We start from the raw sequence: 12449 nt of genomic DNA, 5'->3' as shown, positions 1-12449 counted from the left end.
TATGGACCTTTGTCAGTAAAGTAATATCTCTGCTTTTTAACATGTTATCTAGGTTTGTCATAGCTTTTCTTCCAAGGAGCAAGCATCTTTTAATTTCATGGCTGCAGTCACCATCTGCAGTGATTTTGGAGCCCAAGAAAATAAAGTCTGACACTGTTTCCACTGTTTCTCCATCTATTTGCCATGAAGTGATGGGACCGGATGGTATGATCTTAGTTTTCTGAATGTTGAGTTTTAAGCCAGCAATTTCACTCTCCTCTTTCACTGTCATCAAGAGGCTCTTTAGTTCCTCTTTGCTTTGAACTGTGGTGTTGGAGAAGACTCTTGAGAGTCCCTTGGACTGCGAGGAAATCAAACCAGTCAATCCTAAAGGAAATCAGTCCTGAATATTCATTGGAAGGACAGATGCTGTAGCTGAAGCTCCAATACTTTGGTCACCTGATGTGAAGAACTGACTCATCTGAAAATACCGGGATGCTGGGAAAGATTGAAGATAGGAGGAGAAGGGGATGATAGAGGATGAGATGGTTGGATGGCATAACTGACTGATGGACGTGAGTTTGAGCAAGCTCCTGGAGTTGGTGATGGACAGGGAAGGCTGGCGTGCTGCAGTCCGTGGGGTCGCAAAGAGTCAGACACAACTGAGTGACGGAACTGAACATTCCGGCGCCAACTTCACCATTTTGTGCCCTATATGCTTTATACATATATGGGTCTTGAAATGAAGCTGAGGAATTTGGGCCGATTCAGCTGACTCCTCCTAGCATGCCTTTCAAAAGTCCTCTTCACCTTTATACCCTTCCCTTACTCATTTCCTTCCCTTCAGGCTCAGAAGTCAGGGCTTCTCCCTACCTTAGAAGGACCCCAATAAACTGCTTCATGACAAATTCAACTTTACATTCTTTGAAAACACATTAGATGCAGACCATCTTTGTCCCTTTCCTTGGCTTCCAGAAATAAGACCCAACTCTGGGCCCCCTCCAACCTTCCCAGTTACGCGCTGGTCACTTCTACTCAGCGGCCCCAAGCACAGTCCAGCGCTCCATCTGACTCCCTGCTCCATGCTGCATGGCCTGGGGGGTTTAACTATTAACCACTATGCAGACAACTCTCAAACTCGATCCAGACTCAGCTCTAACCCGAGTTTCAGCCTCCTAAATAAATTCCAACTAGCAATGAAGCATTCGTTTTTAGGTATCTCACTATATGGAACGCAACTTCTCCTGAAAGGTGAGTTTTCCTATTAACCTTCTATTTCTGTCAATGAGAGCCCCACCCTCCCCAAACCTGGTATATCAAGATTGTTAAGTTTTCCAGCCAGTAGAATCCACTTATTCCCAGTTCTATAGATTCTTTCCTGAGCACCTCACAACTAAGACTAGGTAGCTATGTAAATGAGGCTGAGGAGCAGAACTCCACCGAATGCTAGAATTTTCAATAGTTTAACTCATCTCCTTGCTTGCAGACTACCCCCTTTCCAAACCATACTAAATACCAGTGGATTATTTTTGTTAAAACATTAACTTCATCATGTTATTGCCCTAATTAAGTATCTGCAGGCCTATGAGATCAGATCCAAGTGGCTTACTTATCCTACCAGGGCTCCAGCCCCTGTGATCTAGGTTTCCTTCCTGTTCCTGCCCACCTCAGGAAGCCTGATTCTGACCAGCCCCCCAGAAGTCATCCACACTGCACCCCTCCCTCACCAAGCCTCAGCCCAGCACTTTTCCTTTCCATCCCACCCAAGACATCCATATCTAGTTCATGCTAATTAAACTTCTGCCATGATGTCTCCCCTCTACGACTTTATTTTTTTATGTTTATTTTTAATTGATTGATGATTACTTTACAATATTGGTTTCTTTCATACATCAACATGAATTAACCGCAGGTGTACATACGTTCCCTCCCTCTTAAATCTCCCTCCCACTCTACTCTTTAGACATAAATGGATCACTGACTTCACCAAACCCTGACAGCACTCACTGTAACATTCAGGCACACATTCTTCTATCTATTTTACCAATGAAACAGAGGAGGATCCCTGAGGGTTACAACCATATCACAGTCAGAATCACCCACTTAAGAGTTCAGGTTACCTCAGAAGTACTGGAGTTCAACCCTTGCCTGATGCGTCTAGGCCTTCTATACAAAAACCAGAGCAAATGGGGTGCCAGAATTTACTCCAGAGACAGGGAGTTTACCTACTTTTCTTTTTGAAATATCCTCAATCCTCCAGATCACAAAGGACTCTGTATGTCACACTTGGGCTTAGACCTATAGGAATCCAGTAGTCAGAGGTAGTGTAACTTGTGAAGTTTGATTTTTTAAAGATGATCAACACTGGTGATTATGTTGAGGATGGACTTGGAAAGAAAAGAAACAGCTCAGGACTCTGTCACCAGGTGAGAGATAATGGGAGATTGACAGAAAGGCAGTGAGGAAAGACAAGGGATCCAGTGATGAGTGCCAGAGAGCGAGGTGTTCCCAGGGTGGAGCTGGCAACGCAAGAGGTTCCCTAAAGCTAGGAATAAACCGCAGGGGTCCCAGCTGCAGGTAGTCTGTCTCTCCCAGGTCTCTCTTCCTTCACCCATTTTCAACCCAGTCTTCCCTCCACATCATCAAGAGTCAAACGACAGCGTAAGTCACCACTATCACCCAAGTTACCACTGTGGCTTCCCAGTTCAGTAGTTTTTTCTTCCCTTTTCAAAGGAAGACCAAAGCTCACTGCTCTTCAAGTATGGTCTTAAGAACTACTGCACCACCTGAGGGCTTGTTAGAAATGCAAATTCTTGGGTTCTACCCGACAACTACTGAATCAGAATCTCTGGGTGGATGTCAGTAATCTGTGCTTTAATTAATCTCCAGATGATTCCTAATGCATGCCTAAGTTTGAGAAGCAGTGATACAGCTAACTTCCCCAGATCAAAGGTTTTAATCCTATATCCATTTTGCACCACTGAATGGAAACTCTATTCCAGGTACACTTGCAAGACTAACATGTAAATTTACAAATGTGCCTCAGTAAGAAAAACTCGGGAAGCCATCATTACTCTTAAGGAAACCACATACACTTGAATGAATCACTTAAATAGAAGCTTTTCAAGATGCAACTATTCCAAGTCATTCTCAGAAATGACTATAATCAAAAGTCAGAAACCAATTTTCAGATGAGTCCCTTACAGATTTCGCCCCCAAATAAAGAATACGAAAGACTTAATGAAACACCACGAGATTTGCTCACCTATCCCTTACAAGAACTTTTTTTGGGGGGGGGGGGGGGTGAGCTGCACTGTGTGGCATGTGGGATCTTAGTTTTCCCTGACCAGCAACTGAACTTGTGCCCCCTGCAATGGAAGTGTGGATTCTAGACCCCTGGACTACAGCATGGAAGTCCCAAGAACCTTCTTAACATAAGGTGAAATGAGACTATTTTACAAGATAATGACAAATCCTAACCCCACTTCTTTCTAAGGCCACTGTCAGGAAGCACAATTAAATTAATTCATCCTCTAAAATGAAGTTTGGGTGGTCCTATAACAGCCTGTAATAACTGTCTTGCACTAGCAGGGAAAACAACAATTTGGCAATATGGTCAAGTTGTACCCTGTCAGTCATACACATTTTGGATGAGCAATGAATCTGCTCAGGTGTACCTAGTCAATCAGTTGGAACCTATTATATGACAAGCATTAGGACAGCAATGAGCAAGACAGAGCAAGCATGACCCTCAGTGAGCTTGAAATAGGTAACAGAAATTACCCTTGAGACGAGCACTGACAAGAAGCCTGGGTGCTAAGATGGTCTATTGTAGTAAAGGAACCTGACATAGTTTGGACTAGAGAGTATCTCTACCAGGGCTGTAACCAGAATCTCCCAGCAGAGCTTCTAGCATGCCAAAGCCCAAGCCTTACCCATACCAAACAAATCAGAATTCTGTGAACCCTGGCCATTGGTTTTAAAAATCATTTGCTCCCTAGGTAATTCTAACATGCAGGCAAGGTAGAGAACCACTGGTCTCGGGTATAATGAGACACAGTTTGGGGTACAGAAGACAGTAAGACAATGCCTGCCCTCCAGGAGCTTTCTATCTAGTGGAAAAGACCCAACAACCCAGAGGTATTAGCAAAATGCTCTAGCAACATGGAGCAAAAACCCCTCAGATTCAGGATAATGCTTCTCTGGGCACAAGGATGGTGAAGTGATCCTAATGGATATATAAGGTGCTTTTACCTGTGGCAGCAAGGTTTGGCTCAGGCACCTGATTATTCTTTATACCTTTTCATACATCTTAAATATTTTTTAAAAAGTAAAAATAAAATCTGCCTTTAGTCAGTGAAGGCAACATAGAAATTATTTAAGCTGAATTTTGAAGCTTAAGGGGTTTTCTGAGGAAATGATTCTGAAGATGTAGTCTGAAATATAAACAAAAAAAGTCAGAAGGAAAAGTACCTTAGGCAAAGAGAAGACTGTGTGCAAGAGCTGGAAGCAGAAAAGGCATGGGGCCCTACAGAAACTGAGAAGGCAGAAAGCAAAAAAGGATGAAGCAGAGGTTCTCAGGTCTTCCCTGGTGGCTCAGACATTAAAGAATCCGCCTGTAATGCAGGAGACCTGGGTTCGATCCCTGGGTTGGGAAGATCCCTTGGAGGTGGGCAAGGCAACCCACTCCAGTATTCTTGCTTGGAGGATCCCCACAGACAGAAGCCTGGAGGGCTACAGTCCATGGGGGTCGCAAAGTGTTGGACACGGCTGAGTGATAAGCACACATACAAAGGTTCTCAGAGTGCCATTCTTGGTCTAGCTGCATCAGCAGCCTCAAGAATTTGTTAGAAATGCAAATTCTCAGGTCTCCCTCCAGTCTTAAATCAGAAAGAGGTGGAGAGTTGGGGATAGCCTTGGTAATATTAAGGATTTTGGATTTTCTTCTTAAATTAATCAAAAATAATTGAGAGGTTTTAAATAGAGGAATAACAGGATAACAGTAACTAAATGGTTTGGCGTTAATAGCTGAGCCAAAAAACAAACAAAACGCAAAACAAAACAAAACAAAATAGCTGAGCAAAAACTCCTCAAAATCTAATTTTTGTAATAATCAGGATCAGAAAGCATACTGAGTCTTTAAATCAAGGGTCACAATCATAATGCCTTTAGGGCTAAGCTGGAAGGGTGCCTGAGTGGAAAGAGGGATGTGAAAAACTGAAGGGGCTGCCCTCCAGTCAGCAGAACATCTGCTCTGGAGTCAAACACAAACACGTGCTGAGTGGAGGGATACACTGTGAACCTAGGGATCCCTTAACACAGCTGCTTAAGATAGGAGCGGGCTCCTTGCAGGAAATCCCGCCTTCTCCTTTCTTCAGATGTGACTGTTTCCCCAGCCTGGCTAGGCAAATCTGGCATCAAACCAGAATAAATTTCAAAGAATAAACCACCTTTTGTTTCTTTGTCTAAGTAGCAGAGGGATAAAAAGCAATTCAACAAACAAGATGCCAATAGCCCTGCCAGTTCACCTCCCACGTGGAGATTCTACTACTACTGAACAGACGACCTGTTTGGATAAGACCAGGGCAGAGGCCTGAACTTGGGAATGCTCCTTGTGATGGGCTACCCAGGAACAACTCTTTCCTGGGTCCAAGAGGCTACAGGCTACTGGTGTCTTCACTTCAGTAGATCAAATCAAGCTCTTGGATTCAACAGTGTAAGGCTCTCAAGCCTTAACAGACAGCATGTTTGTATGCTAGGTTTCTCAGGACTAAAAACCACCAGATGCAGTTCAACCAAAATGTCACCAGAAACAAGCAGAAACTTTCTGATGAGGCGCAACTTACAGCACGGACAGAAATCTACCGATTTGAGTTCTTGCTACAGTACCACCTCACCCGGATTTAGTCACAGATGCTAGGTGATGAGGGAGTGGTTATACAGTTCTGACTGAATCAGGTTAAAAAGCACATTCCAGTGAAGTTCAGAATGCAGAACAGGATTGCAACAGACGTTAATGAGAAGGGAACAAGAGTGACTGCCTTATTCAGACACTTCTTCCCCCAACCCCTCAGCTGAAATAGTCGACAGTCTCAGAGGTCCTAGCTGACAGTGGCGATTCATCCTGGCCTTGGATGCCTGAACTACAGGTGCTGAGGGACCCCGCAGACCTTGTGCTCCCAAGGTTACGGCTTAGAGATCTTCAGGGGAAGCCATGGGGCCTTCATGATAAAGTCAGTTTCCATCTCCTCCCTTAAATATCCAGAAAGCCATTTTCTTACAAGTCAGAGTGACGGAAGAGACAAGCTTCAAATCCAAGTAGAATAAGAATTTCAAAAGAATCTTATTCTTACCTGTGGCTGAATTTCCACTTCCTAACTGAAGCCAGGTGTGTAAGGAAAGGTTTGCCGCCTACAGTCTTCTCAGGACAGTCCATTTTATTCCTGAGCCCAGCCTGAGGGACTTGCCAACATGCAGCGACAGGGCCAAGACCAAGGGTAAATGCTCCCAGGACCAGCCTACTATTAAACAGTTGGTGTACCTGCCTTTGAGTATCGAGTATAGTTCCTTGAAGATGATAGTCATTAGAGCCGATGTTTATGGAGGGCCTACAAGCACCAACACTCTCTTTATACTAATTTAATATTAACCTCTCTATGAAGTGTGTACTTTTAGTTTCATTTTACAGATGCAAAAGCTAAGACATGGACAGATTAAGTGACTTGCTCAAGGCTACAGTTAGTGGCAGAGTCAAAATGCAGATCCAGGGCTCTAGAGCCCAAGCTCTTCATAAGCAGACCATACTCTTTTTCAGGATACTGTCCATCCATTCTATAAACACTGCATCAAGTATCTGGCACCAAAAACTCTACTAGACAAAAGCACCTATTCACATAAAACAACCAGAAAATCTGCTTTTACTCCTCCATGCTCAAACGTGACAATCCATGCTGAAAGCACTCCAGATTCTACCACCAAGCTAAAAGTTAAGACAAATACCTAAAAATTTAGCCTTCAAAAGTAAGATATAGAAAAAAGCAAAAAACACTGAGCTTTTTCTCAGCTTTGATGGAGAGCAGACAATGCTTCTACCATTTCCATCTTCTCTGTCCCTCAGTTGCGTCTGTGCCTAAGAGCCCAAGATTTAAAACAAACAATAACAACAACAACAAAAAACCATTTAAACAATGTTGAGATCTCTGAACAGAGATCACAAATATATTCTTCCCTGGGCAGGAAACCAAAACAGACATTCTATAAAGTCGGTCCACCAATTCGTATTCAGAATTCTGAGCTTGAATTTAAGGAATAGTTCATCATTCATTTAGCTCAATACCACCAAAACATCCAATCAGAAACTGGTCTTCCCATTGCTTTTCTCTCTGCCCTCATCAGCTTTTAGAGGTTGGCAGAAATACTCACAGGCAAGCTTGAAGGTCTTGACTGAAGACTCAGGTTCATATCTTCTTGCCCTCCCTTACTGGAGGTCATTGAGGGGGCTGAGGATGCCTGAGACCCAAATGAATCTTGAGATAACTCCTAAAACAAGAGAAACAAAAGCTGTGAGAGCCTGGTTATTGACAAACCAGGCCAGCGTGCTTCATGGCAGAAAACTGTTCTTTGGGAATAAAGGCCCAAATCTAGCTAACTACAAATTGTTATCTATCAAGGAAGGAGACCAACTGATTTCAAAACACCAACAAAAAACTCATACTAGAACCTCTGCATTAAAATGAGTAGTGCTTCCTTTAAAGGCACTGGCCTGGGATGAGACTCCAACAATGCCACCAATGCACAAAATCTTTAGGGGACTTGTCATCATTCAGTCATTTCTCCTTTTTGCTCTTTAGAGAATAAAGCCCAAATTGTTATTTTCAGACTTTTATCACCTAACTTGTTCATAGACATTGCTACAAATGAATTTTAGTTATTTCCCCAAATCCACTCTCAAAAAAAAGTATTTGCTACAACTGAGAACGGGCTTCCCTGGTGGCTTAGTTGGTGAAGAATCTGCTTGCAATGTGCCAGGAGACCAAGGTTCACTCCCTGGGTTGGGAAGATCTCCTGAAGAAGGGAATGGCTACCCACTCCAATTTTCTTGCCTGGAGAATTCCATGGACAGAGGAGCCTGGCAGGCTACAGTCCAGTCTGTACAGTACAGACAGTCTCCCAAAGTGACTGTTTTAAAAAAGACCAAACTCACTTGGATGCTCAAGTTCTGAATGCTCAGTTTAAAAAAAACAAAAACAAAAACTAGTCCATTATCTTTTATTCTTGTCTGTCTATGCAACTTTCCACTGCCCTATTAGTAAAGAGAGCTACAAGTTTTTATGCAGCTAGTTCAGTTAGAGAGTCAATTCATGTGGCAAAGTTCTCATGACACCAACCCCCAAAGTCTGCGGTCACGTGGAGGGAGGACACATCTTACCTGCGGTGGAGGGAAGCGCTGCTGGGAGTAGGCAGTTTGCTGTGACTGCTGAGACTGGGGCTGAGGGTACGCAGCCTGCTGGGAAAGCGTCGAGGATGCTGGCTGCTGAGGTTGCTGCTGCTGGTAAGGAGACTGTGCCTGCGGCTGTGAGTAGGGGGGCTGGCTCTGGGGGTGCTGCTGGGTGCTGGACTGCTGGGAGGGGTATGGAGTCGGGGACGGCTGATGGGGAGGCTGGGATGGCTGCTGGGAGTACGGAGGCTGAGAGGACTGGAGCTGCGGCGGCTGAGACTGAGGCTGCTGCTGATACGAAGGCTGGGCATGGGGGGTCTGGGATGGCGGCTGCTGGGAGTAGGGTGGCTGCTGCTGCTGCGGGTGAGGACTTTGCTGGTTGTAATATGGAGTCTGGCCCTGCTGACCATACCCGCTGGGGCCTTGCTGTCCATAAGGAGGAATCTGTAAAAGGAAAGGATACTTTTAGCACTGACACTTCTGAATGAAGAAACGTGAGGTATTCTGCCAGAAGCTAGGCAGAAGGCCCTGAAGATGGGTACAGAAAGCAGGCAAGCCAAGCCTCACACTTGGAAGGCCCAGGGTTTTTCTACCAACCCTGTTAAACTGAGCCAGGAGGCTCAGCCAAGCTGGGTTACAAGGTTGGTTTGTTTACAGATGGACGACATTCATCCATGGAAAATTTACACTGTTTAATAAAAATTTGGGCAACTTACAAGAGTTCAAGAACAGCTGTCTTCACCAATGAGACTACTCTTTTTTATCATGGCCTAAACTGTTTTTATAAGTGCTAGGAATCTGTATCCTAGCCACAATGAAGAGTCACTAGCAGACTGGCCCAGTCAACTGAAAACCTAGGGTTTAGTAGTCTAGATGGTATGCCAATGACTGAACTACTCTGGTTCTCTTTTTCACTTTGTCTTTATTCATAAAGTATCTGAGAGCCTACTTGCTCACTTGTACCAGGCACTATTCTAGGCACGAGGGATACATCTGGCCAACTAGGAAAGAAAAAAGACCAATAATATTCACCCCAAATCTCCTCTATTTTCTCAGTGGGGTGAAAAAAAGGCAATTATATTTAAGGGCATACTTTGCTTCACAGTCTTAGAAGTAAAGTTAGGTTTAATATTCTATTCCTTACACCATTTTCAACTCACATATAGAGATAGAAAATGCTGTCAAAACAAACAAAAAAAAAATGGTGATAAAAAGATGATGGTGCAGATGGTCAGACAAAAGGAAACGAGTAAAATCTTAATGCTTGTAATAGCACCATTAGCACCTTTACTGTTCAATCTTCCCCTTCCTGCCACTCCCAGTCTCTTCTAGGCATTCACTGTAAGCCAGACAGCTGTGTGTTGAAGGCCTTGAGAAACACAAAAGGCCTCTTCTCCCCTCCGTCTGAGCCTAAGATGGTAAAGAATCTGCCTGCAATGCAGGAGGCCTGGGTTTGATCCCTGGGTAAGGAGAGCCCCTGGAGGAGGAAAATGGCAACCCACTCCAGTATTCTTGCCTGGAGAATTCCATGGACAGAGGAGCCTGGCGGGCTACAGTCCATGTGGCTGCAAAGAGTTGGACACGACTGAGCAACTAACACTTCTCTCCCCAGGACACATGGTATGTAAGTGGTTTTCCTTGGTAGCAGTGGACTGGTGTTCAGCTACTGCCTTTGTCTTTCTTTCTACCTCCTTCAGAGATAGCCACACAGTGGATACAAGCAGGCCAGTCAGGTCAAAGAAGACAGCTATGTATAGCAAGTGGCCAGGGAGCAGTTTTCCTTCAAGTATACATGCTATGATGACCACAACCTCAGCCCTGTACGTAGCAGACTGAAATTGAGTCAGCTGGCCTATGTTCCTTTCAAGAGGTTTAGAAACCAAAGACACATTCTGATCCTACAGCTCAAGACTAGATCTTGGACAGCAACAAGGATTAAGGTCATTGGAGTCACCATCTACCTGCTGTGCATAAGAGAGGCCGCCCATGGTACTCTGCGCTCGGCCCTGCATGGTCATCGGGTACCGCTGTGGGGTCTGGGACCCATATGGCTGCCCTGGGTACCCATGTCCTTGCTGCGGTCCTGATGGAGGTCCCTGTTGTTGCGAGTATGGGTTAGTCCCGCCATATGGCTGAGGTCTCATCTTGCCCATCTGATCCATTGGACTGGATGGCTACAAAAAAAGAGCATTTCATTAACCTGAAGCTTTGATGGCCTCTGGCCAATATGAACACAACCTAGGCACACAAGTCTGTATACCATAGAGGAAAACAGTTACTATGAAAAAGTAATGGTATATACCCAGTAGCCCTTGGACAAGTCATTTAACCTTCTTCAGAACTGGATTTTGTCATATGTGAAAGAAAAACACCACCCGTTTATGAAAGCACCTTGTAAGCTATATTCTACCTTGTAACTATGGTACTACTTGAGACCCAAGGAACAGGCCAGGTACAGAGCAATGAATACATGGACTCTATGGTATAGACAACAAGAACATAGGCCCTTTAGTTGGGAGGGTTGGTGTCGCTATACTCTGCCATGATCTTGTTCAGTAATACCAAAACTGATGCTTCAACACTGTGGTTGGTAAATTAAATATACAAGCATCTAGATGTTTTTAGTCTTTAAATGGTGAAATCGTATTTCCTTGCATATCAGTAGCCCATTTGTCCTATGGCACAAGCACTTAAATCTATGCTTTCTTCCAAATGGGTAACATAGTTAAGTTACTGTTGCTGAGGGAATTGTGACCATGAATTTACTTAAGAGCCTTGTACAACTCAACTGACAAGTTCACCTCCTTTAGAGTGGCAAGGCGGGTAGAACTTACGTCTCTTTAAAGAGCAAGATACAGAGGTACCAATAATGAGAGCTCAATTCATAGGTATTTGACTACAAACATAACTTTCAGCTCTTTACGGTGCAACACGATCAATCAACTCATTCATTTTCTGACCCCACTTTACCTTACTGGAGCTGCATAGAACAGAGCCCTGGCACACTGTCCCCTCCCCAAGACACTCAACCATGTCTCCTGGGGGTGAGGAGGCGAGGAGGGAGTGTCTCTGAGCACTTAACTAGGTACACCCTGGTTGCAGAGCAGGCCTGGACCTGACATAAAACTTGAAAACTGAATCTTAAATTGGGGGTGGGTAGCAGATACTAATACCATGGACCTGAATATCAGTAACTTCAAATTACGGAATTCAGAGGTTCTCAAACTTTAGAATACTTTCAGAATCACCTGGAGGGCTGGTTAAAATGCACACTGCTGGAACCTACTCCCAAAGTCTGATTCTGGAGGTTCGGGGCTGGGCCTAGGATGTGCATTTATAACAGTGTTCAGGTGATGCTGACGTTGCTGGTCCAGGGACCACCACACTGAGAACCACTGACTGAGATGACAGCATGGGTCCCTTCTGGTTTTATTATTCTCTAATTAATACATTACTTTAGCCTTAAAAAAAAGGAAAAAAAAAAACCTAAAAAATAAGGGGAGGGGGCACTCAAGTAATTGGTTCTCTGTACGTATCCCCCTTTATTTTTTGGTAGCATACTACACCTAAGTGTTTTATGATAGAGGAAGTTGAGCTGTCTTGAAGAAAATAGCTAAGATTAAAAAGCCACAGAGACTATTCCTCTAAATATCAACAGAAAAAAAGCAAAAGCAAAGCTCTCTCAAATCTCAGCCTTAAAGGTAACACGGATCATAAGAATACTCTCCAAGTTTCTAAACTATGAGAATCATAGTAAAACCATGTCCCAAATCACTATTACATATCAGTATTATTAAAGTGCTCTTTCCAACAACCATAACTGAACAATTTTGCCCAGTCCAGCCTCAGTATCAGAAGCTCCAACAACACTTCCGATCATAATTTTGGAGCTACATGCATTCTTTTGGGAAATTCAAATTCAACAACTGCACCAGTGAGTAATAAGTATCATGTGATCTTCCCCAGATAACACCTGGCAATGGAGCCAGAATACCACCATTCTCTCTTACAAGGACTCTGGGCCTTACACAGC

The 12449-nt window shown here is 44.0% G+C and overlaps 1 protein-coding gene across 5 annotated transcripts in view; it reads right to left on the bottom strand.

Annotated features, from left to right (window-relative positions):
* The window catches only part of ARID1A (AT-rich interaction domain 1A), a 68099-nt gene that overhangs the window by 33160 nt on the left and 22490 nt on the right, over positions 1-12449 (bottom strand). For all 5 annotated transcript variants that reach the window (XM_065930141.1, XM_065930143.1, XM_065930145.1 and 2 more), the window contains exons 2-4: positions 10378-10590; positions 8408-8860; positions 7402-7518 (exon numbers count right to left, since the gene is read on the bottom strand). In XM_065930141.1, the coding sequence (XP_065786213.1) occupies positions 7402-7518; positions 8408-8860; positions 10378-10590 (783 nt within the window). The remainder of the gene's footprint in view (positions 1-7401; positions 7519-8407; positions 8861-10377; positions 10591-12449) is intronic.

The sequence above is a fragment of the Muntiacus reevesi genome, chromosome 3 (genome assembly GCF_963930625.1).
Source record: "Muntiacus reevesi chromosome 3, mMunRee1.1, whole genome shotgun sequence".
NCBI classification, from domain to species: domain Eukaryota; kingdom Metazoa; phylum Chordata; class Mammalia; order Artiodactyla; family Cervidae; genus Muntiacus; species Muntiacus reevesi.
This window is presented reverse-complemented; position numbering and strand designations above follow the sequence as displayed.